The following is a 19,503-nucleotide window of genomic DNA, read 5'->3' as shown; positions in this document are numbered from 1 at the left end:
ATAATTCCTTTGTTTTAGACAATGGGTGGTGCATATGGACGGCAGTTTGCTATGGAAGCAAAGACTACCTAGTAATTCTGTGACATAGCTCTCTGCTGAGAGAAGTGCAGTTCAGACTGTGGCCAAGCTATAAAATGGCTCGGATTACATTTCTGCTTCCAAACCTTGTTTAACCTGTGATTAGTAAGTAGCATTGGAAGTTGTTCCAAAGTACAAGTGATGAATCCCCAATGGCATTAAATGCTTGCTGCACGTGCAGGCACTTTGTCTGTCACTTCTGCTGCAGTATCCTACCTTCTATCAAAAATGTGCAGCTGGATTTGAAGTACAAAATGGCGGCTCCTAGAAGCCGAAAATGCGCAGCTGCCCTTCTGGTCATACAGCAGGCAGTCTCAATCTGCCTCATGGAAACTGTTAGCTGATAGTTAATTGGGAATCTCAAATGTCAATGAAAGCTGGGGATGACAATGTGAAAGGATTGGCTGTTAACTCATGCTTGTGGGCTATTTCGTATGGTTGATAGATTTGGCAGAACATCAGTTGCAAAGGGCTTCATGTATGCGACATTTGATTGCACAATGGCGACTGACTTTTAACAGTGAGACCAAAGAGGCACAGCTCCTGAAGTTGGGAGTGGCAGTCAATCTCACGAGCTACATTGTGAAAGGGGTCAATTGCCTAGAGAAAACAAGGAGGGTGCTCCCATATTTAGAGCAACATAAAACAATTGCTATTTTGCAGGAGACAAACCTCTCTGCTAAGAAGCATAGAACTTTGCTAAAAAGAAGGCCTCTCCCACTAGAGGTCTTTCTACAACTCATGCTTGAGGTTGGTGGTAACTTTCATACATGAATGTCTAGAATTTTAAGATTCATGAACAATTGATGATATATGACTGACCTCCATGGTGGAGTTAGGTAAATTAGGCTCTGAGGTTGTTACTTCGGCTAGCAATTGGCAATGACAATGATGCTCTGGAACTAGTACCTGGTACTCCTGCAGAAACGCAGCTGAGCTAAGAAGAGTAATGGAAGTTACTGGCCGCATTGGGAATACAATGCTTGAGGTTACACAATGTATCTGTGGTGTGTTATCCGGATACTTCACTTTTAAAAGCAAATGGAGTCTCTTGGTGAAATACTGAGAAAACTGGGGAACTACCAGAGGAATCGAGACCGGATTTGCTGATTTCACTGATATTTTCTCGTTTTTATGGGGTCCCTAAGAGTCATACGTGAAATCCCCCATGACTTTGCAGGCAAAGTTACAGATGCCCTGGGTATTGTTAAATCAGGACAGGGGGAGTTACCAGGGAGATAAAAAAGGGAACTGAGGGATTTATTTCCTTTTTGGTGGATAGTTTCCGGATGGCTTCATGACTTCAAGAGCACATTACCAGAGTTCTCTATCAGCAGCAGTCGGGCAGCCAGCCTGCAGCGAGATCATGGTTGGCAGCACAATGCCACGACAATTTAAATGTTCCCTCTGGACCACAGTTCTTCACAGCAGTCGCGCATGCGCCATTTCTTAAAAGAGGCATGATATGAGCTGGCCTCTGGGGTGAGACGTCCACCTCATGGCCGACAGTGATGTCTTCAGAGAACTATGTAGGTGCTGCAAGAAGGTCATCACATCGTGGTCATCAGCACATAAGCAGTGTGATGTACTTGTTGCTGTCCTTCAGTGAATGTGGGTGGGCAATCAGCATGCCTTATTTGTTCAGGTGTTCCAGTGGCCATACTCCTGGCCAGATTATCTGAGGTGATGCTTTCTTCCAGGCCACTGGTTGACTGCTGGAAACCGGCCTTAACGATTAGTAAGCAAAAGGTGTCTCTTCTTGGTCCATTGGCAGTCTTATGAAGAAGACCCAGAAAATGACAATCTTGCTGAAATTGCCTGGACAGGAAGAGGGAGAGAGAGAGAGAGAATGTAGCATGCAGGGACATCATGATGGATGTGGGAGGCAGCTATCTGAATATCTTGGCTACACACATACACACACACATACACACCACACAGACACATATACACACACAGTGATAATTGTGGCACCACAAGTGGCAATAAATGCCAAGCTCTGCTTCAAGGTGTAGGCATGTGAGCCTAACGGAACTCCCTCGTAGTGCAATGTGGGGGTGATAGAGAAGGATAACAATCAGAAGGTGGTATACTCCCCTGGAAGGCATGGAAGTTGTGATTGTGCCCCCAGGGCTCCTCTCCAATTAGGTTTCTCTTCCAGAGCACATCTCTGCTGCTTTTTTGATAGCTACAGGCCTGAACATAAAGAAAGCACCATAAACCTTATTAGCACCACCAAAAAGGAATCCCCACATTTTCTAGTGTCTAAATGTATCTGAAAAATATAGTGACATGGTAATTACATAGTAAGCTTCCCCTCCTAGATGCAGCCATATAGACTTGGGGTGCGTCAAGAATTGTTCATACGGGGGCAAGCAGATACAGTAAAAGAATGTTGATCCTCTATCATGGCCGTGTCAACTTAAGATGGCGGCCGCAGCTCTGGCACAGTGTTGCCATGGATCTCTATGCTGATGTTGACGCTAGGCCTTGTTGCATCGGTATCACAGGTATGCATGCCACTACTAGCCTTTCTTAGCAGCACAGTGACAGTGGAAAACAAAAACCTAGTAGGGTTCTGGAAGAAGTGGCCTGAGACTGTGCACCACCACCCATTCAAAAACATGTTTGTCATAAATGCAACAAAACCGGTGCACCTTTGTGATTTTTTAGCACACATTCAAATATTACAAATCAAAAATAAATCGTACCTTATTGCTGCCTCAACATCACTTTTGTTAATAAAAGTGGCAATGTTTCTAGGATCCGTGACGTAAAAATAGAAGGAGATTCTTGGTGTTTCATTAGTTACAATGACATTTTCTGCCCTAAGGAAAGAAAAACATGTTATACATATGGATACACAGCAGTTTAAAATATTTTAATGACAGTAATGCATGTCTTTGGAGTTTACAAAATACATTGAACTGGGGAAGTTGTGCTCTCATTAGAGCAGTTGTATGTCTCAATATTGATGTGAACAATATCAACCTTAGTCAAGCTAGAAGGCCACAAGTTATGTATCGATAAAGAAGAACATATTTACTATTCTTAACCCACATCTTTTTACTTGACGTCATAGTGTTAGATGATATTGTGAATTCGAGATTGTTTACAGATCAATGTTTTGATCACGAAAGTGCCACCTCCCACATCATTTAATCCATACCAATTCACACCATGTAAGCGGCATCACTTGCTTTTCAGAGAATATTCATAGAAGAACATACACTGGAGAATTCTAAGAAACATGCATTGTAGAGGTGGGTTATATATGTACAAAATTTAAAAGTTTCTGTATTTGTCAATGTGCAATATATGCCAAATGTACCTTACTGGAGGCCATCACCCGCATATCATATCAAGTAATCAAAACAAGGGATGGGTGGAACTTGCAGAATTTCGCTCTGTGTTATTACAGAAAGTTACATAAAACGAGATTCTGCAGAGTTCCGTCAACAGGTGGACATATGCATGCCCCACTACAATTTTTCCCCGGCAGCGCTTCCCACTCTGAAAATTCTGCATGAACGGCACCACGCTTGTGACTGCCTGCATTAGAAAATCTTGCCAGAAGTCCTACTAGTGACTGGAAATCAAACTAGGGATGCCGAATCTCACTTGTGCTTGGGCTCCCTAGCCAACTTGCATTTCTGGAGCCTTATAGGACAATAAAATTGTCCACACATCGTTTAGCAGACTTTGGCGAGAACTCCTCGTTACAAGAGTAATGCGGAATCGCCCGAATTCCACCAATTCCATGACTGGAATGAAATTTTCCACCTGGTCCTACTCGAAAGTAGGCCAGTGCAATATTAATTTTATTCCATGAATTGTACTTGTTATAATGAATTTCCCAAATTATGCAGCTTCGCCTAATAACCAGCCAGGGCCGGTGCAGGTAAGAGCGGTGGGGCGGGGGGGGGGGGTTAGAATCGACAGACAAAGAGGAAAAATAAAAATGAAAAAAGAGAAAACCACTTGCCTTGCACTTGCCGCATTGCCGACTGCATGTCATGCAGAAAAGGTATCGTTTAAAACATCAATTTTAGGGAAATACAACGTGGGCAACTGGCGGCAAGCCTTACATAATTAGTTCAATTCAGGATATTGCGTGGGGATGTTCTGATAACACAACTTTCAGAAGCCAGAGTCTCTGGTCATATGGACTTGTGTTCACCAGCAAAACAGAATAGAAATTGTGTAAATCTCTGCACTGGGCAGGGCTGAGTTGGCTGCATCGGGTCATTCTGATGCAGTCTTCAACATGAATAAAGTGATGGCAAATAATGGCGTGGGAGACAAGGTGTTGATCAGTATTTAGCGAGAACAGCAAAACACACAAGATGATGGACGGAATATTGCACAATGGAAACACATTCACCCCCAATCACATATCTGGGTTTAATCCATCATTATTTTGCTCACCAAGCCACCCCAGTTCAGACATGGCCATATGCAAATCAGTCTTGACCCTGTGCCTCATGGGAACAGTCCAGCCCGAACTGCCAAGCCATGTCCTTCCTGGACCGGAATCAAGCATCCTAGGACCGGTTTCTGGCTATCAGCCGTCTTCAGCCAGGATAGCTTGACTCCAGTGACTTAGTGAGCAAGGGACCCACGTCTGGGCAGACCCGTCCTCAGAAGCTTGTTTCCGGTCCAGGAAAGGCATGGCTTGGCAGTTCGGCTGGACTGTTCCCATGAGGCACATGGTCAGACTGATTTGCATATGGCCATGTCTGAACTGGGGTGGCAGAGTGGGCTAAAGAACGGTGATGGATTAAACCCAGATCTGTTGACTGGGTGTGAGTGTTTGATTGGTTCAGATGCTCCGTCCATCACCACCCCCTTTTGCACCGCTTTGTTCGCCATAAGTTGGCAGGGTATGCTCAGACGTGAGTCCCTTGCTCACTGTGCCACTGGATTCAAGCAAGCTGGGCTGAAATGCCAGAAACCGGTCCTTTAGAAGCTTGTTTCCGGTCCAGGAAAGGCATGGCTTGGCAGTTCGGGCTGGACTGTTCCCATGAGGCACAGGGTCAGACTGATTTGCATATGGCCATGTCTGAACTGGGGTGACAGAGTGGGCTAAAGAACAGTGATGGATTAAACCCAGATCTGTTGACTGGGTGTGAGTGTTTGATTGGTTCAGATGCTCCGTCCATCACCAACCCCTTTTGTACCGCTTTGTTCGCCATAAGTTGGCAGGGTATGCTCAGACGTGTGTCCCTTGCTCACTTTGCCACTGGATTCAAGCAAGCCGAGCCGAAGACGGCTGAAATGCCAGAAACCGGAACTCGGAAGCTTGTTTCCGGTCCAGGGATGGCATGGCTTGGCATTTCGGGCTGGACTGTTCCCATGAGGCACAGGGTCAGACTGATTTGCATATGGCCATGTCTGAACTGGGGTGGCAGAGTGGGCTAAAGAACGGTGATGGATTAAACCCAGATCTGTTGACTGGGTTTGAGTGTTTGATTGGTTCAGATGCTCCGTCCATCACCACCCCCTTTTGTACCGGGTTGATCAGTTTTTATAAATGGGCCAGTCTTTGACCACGAAGGGTAAAAAAAAAAGTTGGGGTGAAAGGTAGCACAATTCAGAGGTGGGTCAGGAGAGAGAGAGAGAGAATGACCAGCAGAGGGGTGCCGAGCAGAAACCCAAACAGCATGCGTGTGAGGGCAGAGGCCTGTGAGTAGGTGGATAAGACAGCACGACCGAGGGATGGAAATGACAGCGTTAGAGCCAGAAAGCATAAATGGAAGTGCATGTAAGGTCAGTGGCGTGAGTGGGTGAAAGAGTAAACCTTTTTACTTTCTTCGCAGATCACACAAAGGTGGAAATCCTCTCGAAACAACCAGCAGTTTTCCCAAAGTTGGACTTCCCGCCTGTGCCCAGAGATTTTTAAAAATCCAAACTCTGGAATCAGAGAAGGGGGTTGGGAGGGGACTCCAGAGACATGCATTGAAGAAGAGTCATGTTGAAAAGGCTCATATTACAGGCAATTTAAGCTATTTCCTGAAGCTTCAAATTAGTTTTGAAATTGAACTGCCTTCAGCAGTTCTTTGTACTGTTGTGCAGGTAAACTGGTAGCGCCAATGCCCCATTACTGGACTGACACAAACGTTAAAATATGCAATGCACGATGAACGTGTGTGGGGGCTGGTGAAAGCAACAACGTTGGGGAAGCGGCTCTGGTTGAAAGTAATAATGCTGGAGAAATGTGAGGGATGCGGTTAGACAGACCAAAAACATGCATGCTTTATGTAGAGGTAGAATGCAAATAAAATAACCAACTGGGGTTTGAGTTGGCAATCAGCAATGGGATGAAGGTGGTTTTGGGGAGTCAGGGCGATGGCAAACTCCAGTGCTCCTGAGGAGGACTGGTAAACGAAGAAAAAAATAAGTCCTTAAAATGGTAATAAAATGAGGGATAGTGGAGAAATTGTGTACTTCGTCCCTGCTCTCAGGGGGCCTCATTTATGAAAAGTGACGCATCGCTGCGTGAAAACAGCGATGCGTCACTTTTCACTGCACACTCCTTGCGACACCAATGATGCGTCATATTTATAGTATGATGCATCATGGCGCAAGGAGTTACAGATACGTCAGTATTTCTGACGTATCTGTATGGCGCAAAAGTGACGCATTGTTGGAGTGTGTCACAAAACTGACGCAACTTCAGCAATGTGTCCTTTCACACGGGGCAAGCTCAATGTGAAAGGACCTGACTCAGTCTTACGCCTGGTGTGAGGCAGGCGTAAGAAATTGACGCAATTGTGTCCTAGAAGTGGCGCAGTGAAATCTTATAGATTTCACTGTGTCCCTTCTATGACCCTTTCTTGCGTCAGAATGCCCCCCCTGCATACATTATACCTGGCGCAGGTATAATGTGGCGCAGGGGTTTACAAAGTGACGCATCTACCTAGATGCGTCACTCTGTAAATATGGTGCAACAAGGCACATTTTTTACGCTGCTGGTGTGTCACAAAAAGTGACGCACCGGCGGCGTAAAAGTGACGCCCAGCCTCATAAATGAGGCCCAGGGAGGAGTAAACAGAGGAAGAGGCAGGACAAATGCATGCCATGGACAAATGGGGAGAAAGAATGGGAAAGTGAAGATGGAGTCAGCAAATGGCAAGCCTATGGGCAGGCTGAAGTCCCCAAAGTACAAAGCAAACACAAGGAGATGATGTATGGAGCACTGGAACTTTTCAGACACTCAACCCCAGTCACTGATCTGGGTTGAATCCATCATTGTTCTTAGCCCACTTCGCCACCCCAGTTCAGACCCAGCCATATGCAAATCAGTCATGACCCTGTTTTTCATGGGAACAGTTCTGCCCAAACTGACAGTCTAGGTCTTCCCTGGACCGGAAACAAGGTCATCATGGTTCACTGACACATCAACCTCAAAAATATTGATGAAAAAAAATATAGATGAAAAAATATAGAATACAAAAATATCGACTCCCTTTACTTAAACAGGCAAGTACAAAAATATTGAAAAAAAAATATTGATGTGAAAAATAAAGTTATATAAAATAATACATTTTAAATATATTAAATAATAGAATGTATTTGATTTAATATACATTCTAACAAATATAACAATCGTAAAAAAATTGAGCACACATACATAATATATATATATATATATATATATATATATATATATATATATATATATATATATATATTTATTTAAAAACAAATAAACTATTTCAATTTATTTTATAATTTTAAAAGGATATAAAAATGTCTATATATATATATTTACACATATTTACACACACACATCAATAAAATAAAATATAATAAAAAAACATTCTATTATAAATTAAAACATTAAACTATATTTAAATATTTAAACTTAAATTTCCCAATACAATGAGTGCACCAGTAGGGAAAGTGTTGCATAGCGGAGGGATTACATTTACTATTCCCACTCCAGTCAGTGCAACAGTAGGGAAAGTGTTGGATAGCGGAGGGGTAAAAATTACTATTTCAACTCCAGTCAGTGCAACAGTAGGGAAAGTGTTGAATAGCGGAGGGGTAAACATTACTATTCCAACTCCGGTGAGTCTAACAGTAGGGAAAGTATTGGATAGCGAAGGGGTATAATTTACTATTCCAACTCCAATGAGTGCAATAGTAGGGAAAGTGTTGGATAGCGGAGGGGTAACATTTACTATTCCCATTCCAGTGAGTGCAATAGTAGGGAAAGTGTTGGATACTGGAGGAATAAAATTTACTATTCCCACTCCAGTCACTGCAACAGTATGAAAAGTGTTGGATAGCAGAGGGATACAATTTACTGTTCCCACCAGTCAGTTCAAAATTAAAAACATACAAAATATTAAAAAAATAAAAGTAAATATATAAATATGGTAAAAATGTAAATTACTTCCCACCCTTCACCACTATAAACCCCGCAATGAAAATCTAACATTAATTACACAATTTCCATGTTTAATTTAAAAGTAATTAATTAAAACTATTAACATCTAATTATTAATTAATTAAACATAAATTACTTCCCACCCTTTACCCCTACAAACCCCACAAACTGCAACTAGAATTAATTACACAATTCCCATAATAAATGTATTAATAAATTAATTAATATCAATTAACAACAAATTATTAATTCATCAAAAATAAATGACTTCCCACCTTTTACCCCATACACCCCACAACCCGCACCTAAATTATTACACATTTCCCATAATTAATTTTCAATAAATTAATTAATATGAATTAACAACTCATTATCAATTAATCAAAAATACATTACTTTCCACCCTTTACCTCTATAAACCCCATAACACACCTAAAATGTATTACACAAGTATCATAATTAAGTACCAATTAATTAATTGTAATCATCAACCAATTATTAATTAATTAATAATAAATTACTTCACACAATTGACACTATAGAATCTCAATTAAATAAATATTAATAAATAGAAAATATTCATAAATTTTATATATTTATATTACTTCCCACCCTATTCCCCTATAAACCCACAACTCGCGACGGAACTAAAAAACCAAAATCCAATTAAAATGAAATTAATAACTACTAAAAATGTAACACTTATATTAAAAAATATAAACAATTCTTATACAAAAAACTATATCACACACATTTAAAATATATACTTAAATACATAACACTAATTAAACAATCTATATTTTAAACAACTATGGGCCCCATTCCGATGGCGGGCAGACTTTGTCTGCCGCCACGGTAACTGAAAACGGGACCGACCGCCAGAGGTGCGGCGGTCCCACAAGGGCAATTAGGATGCGCCCGCCACACTGGGAGGGGCGCATTCTGGCCTTTAACATTGCGGTCGGTGCTGCTGGGTGCAGCTCCGTCCACAATGTTAAAAGTGAATGGTTTGCATTGCCATGCAAAACGTAACAGGCACCGCACGGTGCCTTTCACCTTGTGTATAGCAATGTGGGGGGAACAATAGGTACCCCCCAAGCACAGCCCCCCACCCCACTGGGGCCCGTAACGGGCCCCCAAAGCAATTTCTGCCGGCCTTTCCATTGCCACTGTGGAAAGGCCTTTAAATTTGCACTTCGTAATATGGATGGCGGTGCCTGCTTGGCACTGCCACCATATTATGCCCCAGATCCGCACGGCAGGCAATCATAACGATCGCCATCATAATAGGCCCCTATAATAATGACATATTTTTAAAATCAATATTTCTTACCTTAAATTGATATTCTTAACCAAGATATTCTTGCTGTTGCTATTTCTCACTCACGATAGTTAGAACTAAATATTTCTGTAGGTTGACATTTAAAACTTGGTATTTTGTCTGCAAATCCCTCATCATCCAGGCTAGCTTGAATCCAGTGGCAAGTGAGCAAGGGACCCACGACTTGGGGTGAAGGTCTGAAAAGTTTCAGCGCTCTGTCCATCATCTCTTTGAGTTTGCATTCAAAATACATTCAACGGGTCTCTTTTCGAGACAGCTTATGCGCGTCGTCTAGAGCTGAGACTAAGAACGTGACTCTACACTTGTAAGGTTACTTCGAGGATGGCTCTAATCTTAGCCTATTGGGAATAATGGCACTTTTTATTTGAAGTTGGTTCTATAAATCTGGTTCTCTATAGGGCTTTTGTACTTTAGCATGTAAAGAGAACACAGAAGCAACAAATCACTTCTGGACTCATTTGGAATTGGCAAATTTCCTTACATCCATTCATCGGTTGTATTCTGAAATGTAAAGGTTCTTGTATTATTGTGATCTCTATTTTGACCATATCTAGGATACTGTCTCTGTGTCCTATATATTTCTTTTTAATAATAATGTGATACATCTTTTGCCTTGGTTCTGTATTTTAAGAGAAAGGCTATGTAATTGACAAGCATTAAAAAACAGAAAAAGTCTTGCACAAAGACATAAATGTGCATCTGTGCTGCTGAAGTAGACAAATGCATAAAACAAGTGCCTGCAGCCGCTTAACAATGCCACAAACTATACTTGTTGATAGTGGAAGCTCGATAAATGAACCAATTTTGGGACTTAATTAAAATAATATTAAAACTAAAAAAAATGGCTTAAAGATGTTTTTATTTAGTCAACAATACAAGTGAGTCACAATTCTGTTGATTGCAAACTTTCCATTACAGTTACGTTATTTACACAGATATAAGAAAGCAGTTGTACATCATTCAGTTGCCCCTGTGCTATTTCCAATTTTTTGATGCATTTCCATCTCCTTAGTAGGTGAGGTACACAATTCACCCCGTATGTGTTCCAGTTGCCCCATTTTTTATCCCACTTCTTAGGAAAAACTCAAATCTTGTTCAACTGTGTTTTTATTGCTTTGACACATACCATCGCCTACGACCATCTGGCCTGCGAGGATCGCAATGGAAGTTGCACAAAAAATATGTATTTTTAACTGTAAATTAAAACTTCCCCTCTCTCACAATCTCCCCTAATGGTCAGCTGGATGTGCATTATAAAACAAGAGCTAGAGGTGACCTGCAGTGCGCAGGGGTAATTGTGGTCCTGGTGCCACCACAGTGAGTGAAGACACTCAGGAAATCTATGAATTGTGTCTATTTGCAAGTCCAGACTCTTTCTCTGGGACACATCTACAGACCTTAAAATACTTCAGGCACGTTGATTCTCTGAATTCATACGACAGTAGATGTATGAATGGGTGCCAGGTGACTTCATAGTCGCTGAGTTAATATCTATGGAAGGAGACATTTTTTCCATAGTCGGTGTGTCCCAGAGGTGCTGAAGCCAAACTGAGATTGTGGGTCTCGTGTCTTTGCCCCAGAACACTAGTATGACTTATGTAGCTGCTACTAATGCCATGGATAATTGTTTGCCCCGATGAATGTCGGAATCCTGTCGGACACAAATGATCTACTCAGAACAACTAGTCACAGTTCTTTCGGTATCTGGTCTAGGTCAATGAGTACAGATTTCCAAAATTTCCCCAGCCTGTGACAGTGCCACAAAAGGCGAAGGAGAGTTCCCCAGCTCCACAGCATCTCCAACAGAGTTTACCTTTGGTGTTATTCCATTTCCCTATCCGTTCTGAGTTAAGGTACCAGTATGTTAGTATTTTCTATTGGGTTTCATGAGTGCAGACATTAAGGACGGACCAATGTAAAAAATGTGACGCACGTCTTGCGGCGTCTTTACGTATTGCTTCTGCTTCCTGCCATTCGAATATGAATCGGAACAAATATTCCTACTGGTAGAGGACCTTGCAGCTCCAAAGCAAATCTGTAATATGTCGCACACCTCGACTTCTTTGGAGTGTTGGCATGGGACTATTGTGGTAGAAAATCAGTTTATGGCCTTCAAACACAATTTCATCCAAGTACAAGCTTCCTTTTCCTCAAAGAAGCGTACTTTGGTTAAGATGTTGGGTGGCGCCTCTTCGCTCTGCCCTTCCTGGGACTTGTTGGGTGCGATCCAGATGCACTGAATGAGTTTCGGGTCGGCCCCTAGGGTAGTGCAGAAGTTTCTGAATGTAAAGTTGAATGTTTGGCCCTTCTGATCCATTCAGTAGACCTTAATGTTTATGTTGCTTTGGTGGAATCGGTTCTCCAGGTCCCCCTGCTTTAGGCTAGTTCATCATATCAGTTCTCCAGTGCCAGTGGACGGATACCCAGTTGATGAGTCTCATTCAATCTTTTGGCCAATTCTGGACCCAAGAAAAGTTATGTCCTTCTGGATGTTCTCCAAATACCCCTTAAGATCTGTGTGTATGGTACTGACCTCTTCTTTTATTTCTTTCAAAAAGTGTTCCAAACCATTCTGGTAGATGTTGACCCCTCCCATCTCCAAGCTGGGGGTAATGTTTTTTGTTTCTGAGGTGGGCATTTTTTGCTGCTCTGTCTAGATTGTCCTGTTTTACTGCTCTGGGTTATAACATGTCCTTTATTGTCATCTCCCTCCTTAGTCTAGTGGTCGACATTTTTACACAAGTGTGTATAGCTCCTCTGGGGTGTAGAGCTGCAGTGGGCGTATTGCTTACTCGGGATTACCACTTCCACTCGGTATTGTCGCTCATAACAGTCTTAGTTCAACATGGGGCTTGCTATACTAACTTTCCTGGCATAGAGGTCTGCTGCCACTAAGACCATTCTTTTCTCTTCCATTCTACTCGCCAGGCTGTGTGCAGAGACCCATGTGCAGGACTGCTGGTCATACCTGGCAGCTCGTGGCAGGGAAGTCTGCACTGCTATCCTCCACTTGGGCTTCTCAGAGTGCTCCTGGGTTGTGGTTAAGGCAAGAGTAGTATACCAAACCAGCCAGGTGAGTCTATGGCAAAATGAAGAACGTTTCCCATCTTTTTGTAAGGTTTAGGGGCACTCCTCTCACCTCTCTTTCCTGCTAGGATCACACGGCCCAAGCTCACCGCCTCCTACCACCGGGGGCCCGGACCTGCTTATCCAGTAGTTCAGGTCGCCCCTCGTGGGCCTGTACAGGGCTCAATGGCCAGGGTCTAAATCCGAAAGTGGATGGGTTGCAAGGTCAGGTCACCAAGCATCTCCTAGTGCATCTCTGATATAATGTTGTGGCCGCAGGCCCAGCCCCTATTCTCATTGGGACGCCAGGGCAGTCCTTGTTTGCTTCTATCTCCTGGGGGCTGCTGCTCCCGTCCTCCATGATATTCACCCTCATGGCTCCTCTGTGTGGCATTGGATCAGCTCAGGAACGCTCAAGTTGGTGTGCATCATCAAAGCTGATGACGACAACACTAGCCCTCGGCCATCCACAACAGTGTAGTCAGTATGTTGGGGTATTTCGCTCTGCAATTCTGCCCCGCCAGGCTGACGTGGAGGTCAGAACAACTCCATTTGGGTGGATATTGAGCGGAGCACCCGAGCCCAGTGTCTAATCCATACCTCTGCTGGCCACCCCCCCAAACTAAAACTTTGAGTAAGGGGAATAAGTTCCAAACAGCTTTGTGGCATTCTAAAACCGACATGTTCTTGTACCGTCAAACAGGAACTTTGTATAATTAATTGTCTGATTTTCTAAAATGCCAGGCAGTGAGTATCCTCCCTCTATTTTAATGGAGACACCAGTCATATGTACTCCCTTTAGCACTGGTGAGAGAATTCTTGCTGTTTAATATAAGACTCATTTTTTCAAAAGGATGGGGCCTCACTTGAGACCATCAGTGTCTTGTAGACAGAGCAATAAACCTTAGTGAGGACCATCAACCCTATTTAGGAATCCCTACCTGCCTTGTGGCAACCTCTGTACTATGAAAACAGGGGCTCTGTTCACAACACTGAAGGTTTGTAGAGTGGGAGCTCTGCTTAAAGCACCAAGGGGCATATTAACAACAACTTGCGATAAATATCGATAAGCGCATTTAGCGCTATTTCTTTTATCGCCGGCTATTGCTGGATTTCAACGCCGAGATAGCGCATTATCATCAACGCTTATCTCCGAGGCGATATGAAATCCAGCAATAGCAGCGAAAAGCGCCATTATCGCTTGAAAACCAGAGTTAAAATGTGGGAGTAAATTAAATCCTCGCTGATACGCCCCTTATCCCTGCAATCCACCTCCTATTATGTAGATGGCTTAATCAACTTTTAAGCAGGTGTTAAAAACCTGCAATAAGGGTGCTTAGAGCTATTAATCTTGTCGCTAAGCGGGTCTGCTGCAGGCTTGTTAATACCGCAATGACTTGTTAGTGACTATTTCCATGTAGTTGTGCTCCGGAACGCCTACTTTGCATGTCATCAGCGATGGCATGCAGGGCGATAAGAAAACGGGAGCAAACTCATGGAAACTAGCGCTAACAAGGCTTAGGGCGAGCTTGTTGATAGTGCGATGTAATTGTCTCTGCTTTTCAGGCTTTTAAAGCCAGAACAGCGGCGAGATATCCCTTGATAATATGCCCCCAAGTCTGCAACCATTTTTTGTTGGAGGTGTAAGCAGGATGCAAGGCACTTTGCTATGCTCTTGGATAGTCCTTGTGTGGGTGTAATTCGGAGGGGCAACTGATAGTAGAAAGGTTTTCAAGAAGTTGCACATTGACAGGGTTTCTCTTAGTTACATAAACAGATATTTGTAGAATTTCTGTAAGACAATGACAGCAAATGGCAATATTTTGCCTGCCCAGTAACTGTTGTAGCACCAGTACGTATGTGTTTGGCATCAACTTGATGATTATTTTTGTTTTTCTGCTTTGAGACACTGGATGTTCTAAGTCAGGTCTACTTGAGAGACCTCTCAATTTGTGTTAGCAGATCTTCACACCATCTTGACCAGAGCACCCAGGCATGAAAATCACCATGGCTGTGCTTGGTCCCCATGGCTGCTCTCTGTGCTTGGTCCCCCTGGCTGTGCTTGCTCCCCATGGCTGCTCTCTGTGCTTGGTCCCCCTGGCTGCTCTCTGTGCGGCTGTGTTCCCGGTTCAAAGTGTGCCTTGCACGACCAGCTTTTAAAAGTCCTTACCTTCCAAAGAATTTTTGGATTCATATATTAAGACCGGTTCCCAGGTAACCATTTCTATAAAATTCTTTTACATACCCCAGTTGGAGTGGCTTAAAAGAGATGGGGTTTTTGATATGGTGTTTCTGAATTATTTCCCTATAGAAAACGTTAATTTGCACTAAGAGGCAGTCCTGAGGAGAGTCCCGGCAGCTGTTGCCCTGGTCTCGAAATGCGTTGGCAAATTTTCCACAGAGGATTCCCAAAAAACGAATTAATTTGTGCATTCTGAGAGGGATGGAGATTAATTGTATCCCCCAGTTGCGTTTAAGATTATTTCCCCATGTGTGAAGGAGTGAGTGGATGACTTTGGATAGATTAGCTTTAGTTGTAGGGTGGATGATGTTCATGAGTGAAATGTGTGAGTAAAGGTTGTGAATTATTGTCTGTATCAATGTAATTTGTGTTGTTACGAATACATTGGATGGTTGATGAGAATTGTTAATTGAAGCATTTTCTTTTCTATACATTGAATTTAAAAAAAAAAAAATTCTGACAAAACAATTTGAGTAATAAGTGGATAAATAAATAATCCATGTAAACAGATTGAGTGGTTGTCTGTTTGTAGCTTTTAAGGTTGATGAGCATAAAGTAGAACGGGACTAGGTGCTTTTTTGTGTTTGTACTTGAAGAAAGGTGGCATTTTTCTTTCTTTAGCCCTTTTGTGCCTATTACCTGCCTTAGGTGTCATGACTGGGTGTAACTGACAGTTAGACTTTGTGAATCCCTCTAAGACAGTCACACAATAGAGGAATTAGGTGTGCCTGAATGAACCACCTTCTGGCAGGATGGGGAGGTGGAGCTGAGCACAGCCACACTTCCAACTAAAAATCCTGTGTGCTGCCTTCACGCAAATGGCCTAACGACCCCACATTGTCACTGCAGCCAACTTGGAGCCAGGTCAAAGGAGTCAGGAAATTCCATGCACTTCAAAGCCACTGTGTGGTTGCTTCTTTCACCTTCCAGAACCAGGGCACCAGGGTATAAAAAGGGGACTCCAGACACCAACTCTTTAGTTTACTTCTGGATCTGTGGATGCTCTGTCAGGAAGAAACACTGCTGTACTGCTGGAAGAACTGCCACTCTGCTGGACTGCTGCTCTACAATACTGCTTACCTGCCTGGACTACTGCCCTGTTTGTCCTGCTGTTCTGCTACCGTCTGCCTGAGGACAAGGACTGGATCTTCAACTGTCCCAGGACCTCCACAGTGACTCACAAGGGCTAGTTTGCTGTCCTCTTGTTCAGTGCCATAGGGACCCAAACGGCTTCCTCCATCTTGAACCTGCACCTGGTCCCCTCCTGGGTGAATCCTGACCGTCTAAGTGGTGGCCTTCCAGTCCTGGACCCTTGGAAGTGGTGCTAAATGTGGCCACATAGCAAAAAAAACAAAATTGGGGAAGTAGAATTTTTTGGGCTAAAAATGGCTCTGAGAACCAGGAGGAGATGGGCGCCAACTTGCTCGTTTATCCGCCTGAGGTTCATCACCAGTCGGATTGACTTTGCAGTTTCTTCTGCTACATTCTTCTCTGCAATAGCAAATCCGTTTCACTGGTGGGCCCTGGAAGTACCGCGCCGGCTACGCGGCTGCTGATTAGAAACTTTGGAGCACTTAGGGGCCGATTATGATGTCGGACGGAATGGAGTCTGTCCAACATCGCTTGGGAACATGAACCTAACGACCTCCTGGCATCTATTCCAGCCCAGCAAGTAGGATGGGACCAAAACGGAATGCATGCTCTCATTGCAGATAACAGAGGTTCATCCCTGCACCCTGAGGCAGTCACCTCAAGGTGCCTGCCACCAGGTGCAGAGATCAACAGGGGGCACCATAGGTGACTCTTAAGCCACCATTCGGAGGCCTTGCACTCATGTCATCCCTGCTGGGGGCCCCCAAAGTAGGATTCCCACAGCCTGTCTGTGTCTGAAAGGCCGGCACAGAAAGGCTGTAGGAATCTTCCATCAAAATCCCTTGGCCGTAAACAGCCGCACGAGGGATTGATAAAAAATTTCTGAATAGCAACCGGGCTCTCCAAGTCCATCGGAGGCCATTTGGAAATCTGGTACGGATTCCTTTCCGTCCGACCCCATCAAAATGGGTCAGTTGGAAAGGAGTCAGAACTAGCAATTTCGATGCGGTCGGAATAGCTCCGACCGCATCGGAATCGGCCCCTTAGTATGTATCTGCCCTAACTTACTGGATCTGAGAAGGAAATATCTTCATCAAACCTATATTGACTGCAAAGTATGATCAGTTTAGGAAGCAATGAAGAGATGTTTCTCAACATAGATGAATTGTTCCACCAGTAAACTGGTGAAATACCTCGACTCTTCGTACGAGAGACTCGCCTCTTCTGACACGTGCTGCACTTTAACTTGAAACATCAGAGCCTACCTGAATACATTTTTTGCTTAATGTATTGTCCAGGGTTTGTTTATGTTAACACTTTTTGATTATTGACAGGCACAATGCTGTTAAACTTACGATGGATTTTGTAATTGACTGATTTCAGTACAATACATGCACACAGTCACATTCCACCTATTTCCAAATAACAAATGGAAAGCTGCTCCTTTTCGTTTTTGGTTCTCAAATCCTGGAATGGTCTCCTGTTTTCTATTTACTTTAATCTATATCGTTTAGAAAAAAAAACAGTTTTTGGGCAATCCATTTAATCTAAGCATGTGAATCTCCAAGCGCCAGGAGACCGCAGTTGGGTAACACTATGCTCTAGTTCGTTCATTCATCTATTCATTCAGTACAAAACCTCCTCCTCGCAACAGGAAAGTGAATATAACTGGGAACTCTTTTTTGGGGGAAATCGATCTAATGTGAGTGTCTGAATCTACAAGTGCCAGCTCACCCCAGTAGGGTAACAGTACGTTCGTCATATTATTAATTAATGCATTCATTCATTATTCATTCAGTATGATACTCTAGCAATGAGGAGTTGGGAAAATTATTATAACTTACGTAAAAGGAACAAGCTCCTTATAATATTTTCTCAAAGCGTATGCCATTGTAGACCTGAAAAGGTATAGCTCACTGCCGTCCCATGTGTACTGTTAATAAACAAAAATATATAATGAATAGAAGAATAATTACAACACTCAGTAGCTGAATCTAAGCAGCATTGGATCTGAAAAATATCCTAGGGATCCAGATTGTAGATAACACAGAGATTCTGTAATGTTTACATTGACTTAAATCAAATACATCTCAGATTACATGAACACATGCAGATGTCAGGTAAATTTGATTCATTTGAATATATTTCAAGGTTGTTTACTTGACATGGGAAAAAAAAGACTAGAAAGTTCCCATTAGTGTTGTTCTTTATTTCTCCTTACCACCACGCACCTTTTCCCAACAAATTAGAATGTTTTCGCAACTTAGGGTCCATTAGGATGTAGGGCCGATCGCCACCGCCCGCATGGCGTAGGCGATCCGCCCTACATCCTTCCCTGCCCACCACCCATTTCCCCCCGCCATATTAGTATGGCAGACGGCAAGACCGTCCGCCGCTTTGCTGCCCGGTCAACAAGTCGACCAGGCGGAAAAGGGTATAATATGGTAGCGGTGTCTCCTAGACACCGCCATCCATATCAAGATGCAGGATGGGGGCCTGCGGTTTTCGAGGCTGGGGACCCTTTGCTGGCCCCCAGGATGTTAGGGGGTGGGGGCACATGGTACCCCTCTGCATGTGCAGGTACCGCGCTGTGCCTGCCATGTTGTGCATGCATATGCACAACGTGCATGTTTGCATTGCGGCGGGTGTGCTGAAAGCACCGCCCGCCACAATGTTAAAAATGCAGAATGCGCCCGCCGGTGTGGCGGGCGCATCCTAATCACCCTCATGGGACCGCCGCACTTATGGCAAACGGTCCCTTTTTACGTCAGGATGGCCTCAGTGTTCTTTACGTTAGTTAAATTGTGATACAAACTTGGAATCAATCTACAAGAAATACAAGCAACTATGCCAACTATGGTAAAATGAGGGGAATGATATGTAAACCTAAACAAAATAAGCACATTGTACAGAACGTTTTGTAAAAATACAATGGGTCAAACTTACAAACTATATATTTTAGGCATGAGTGTGCTTGCCAGGAAAAGCTCATCATGTTTGCATTCAAACTTTAAGAATTATTCACAAGCAGCGAAACAGGGGTAATTCATGTATGAGTGCGTAGTCTGATGATGTACTGTACACTTAACCCTTTCTTGGCTGGGACCTTTACTCCATCTTGTAGGAAGGTGGATATCTGACTATGGTTACCCCCAAACTTTTTGCCTGGTGTTTAGCTGGTTTTTTACTTTAGTTGGCCTGGGATCCTGCTATTCAGGGCCCCTGGCTAATTGCTCTCTCCTTAAAATGGACTCCATGTACCTTAGGTACATACACAATTGGAATTGG

At 43.3% G+C, this 19,503-nt stretch overlaps 1 protein-coding gene across 1 annotated transcript in view; it reads right to left on the bottom strand.

Annotated features, from left to right (window-relative positions):
* Nucleotides 1-19,503, bottom strand: part of ACE2 (angiotensin converting enzyme 2) — a 637,108-nt gene that overhangs the window by 84,379 nt on the left and 533,226 nt on the right. Inside the window, exons 15-16 of the mRNA XM_078657651.1 lie at nucleotides 18,060-18,148; nucleotides 2,790-2,906 (exon numbers count right to left, since the gene is read on the bottom strand). Of these exons, the coding sequence (XP_078513777.1) occupies nucleotides 2,790-2,906; nucleotides 18,060-18,148 (206 nt within the window). The remainder of the gene's footprint in view (nucleotides 1-2,789; nucleotides 2,907-18,059; nucleotides 18,149-19,503) is intronic.

Source organism: Lissotriton helveticus, chromosome 8 (assembly GCF_964261635.1).
Source record: "Lissotriton helveticus chromosome 8, aLisHel1.1, whole genome shotgun sequence".
In the NCBI taxonomy this organism is placed as follows: Eukaryota; Metazoa; Chordata; class Amphibia; order Caudata; family Salamandridae; genus Lissotriton; species Lissotriton helveticus.
This window is presented reverse-complemented; position numbering and strand designations above follow the sequence as displayed.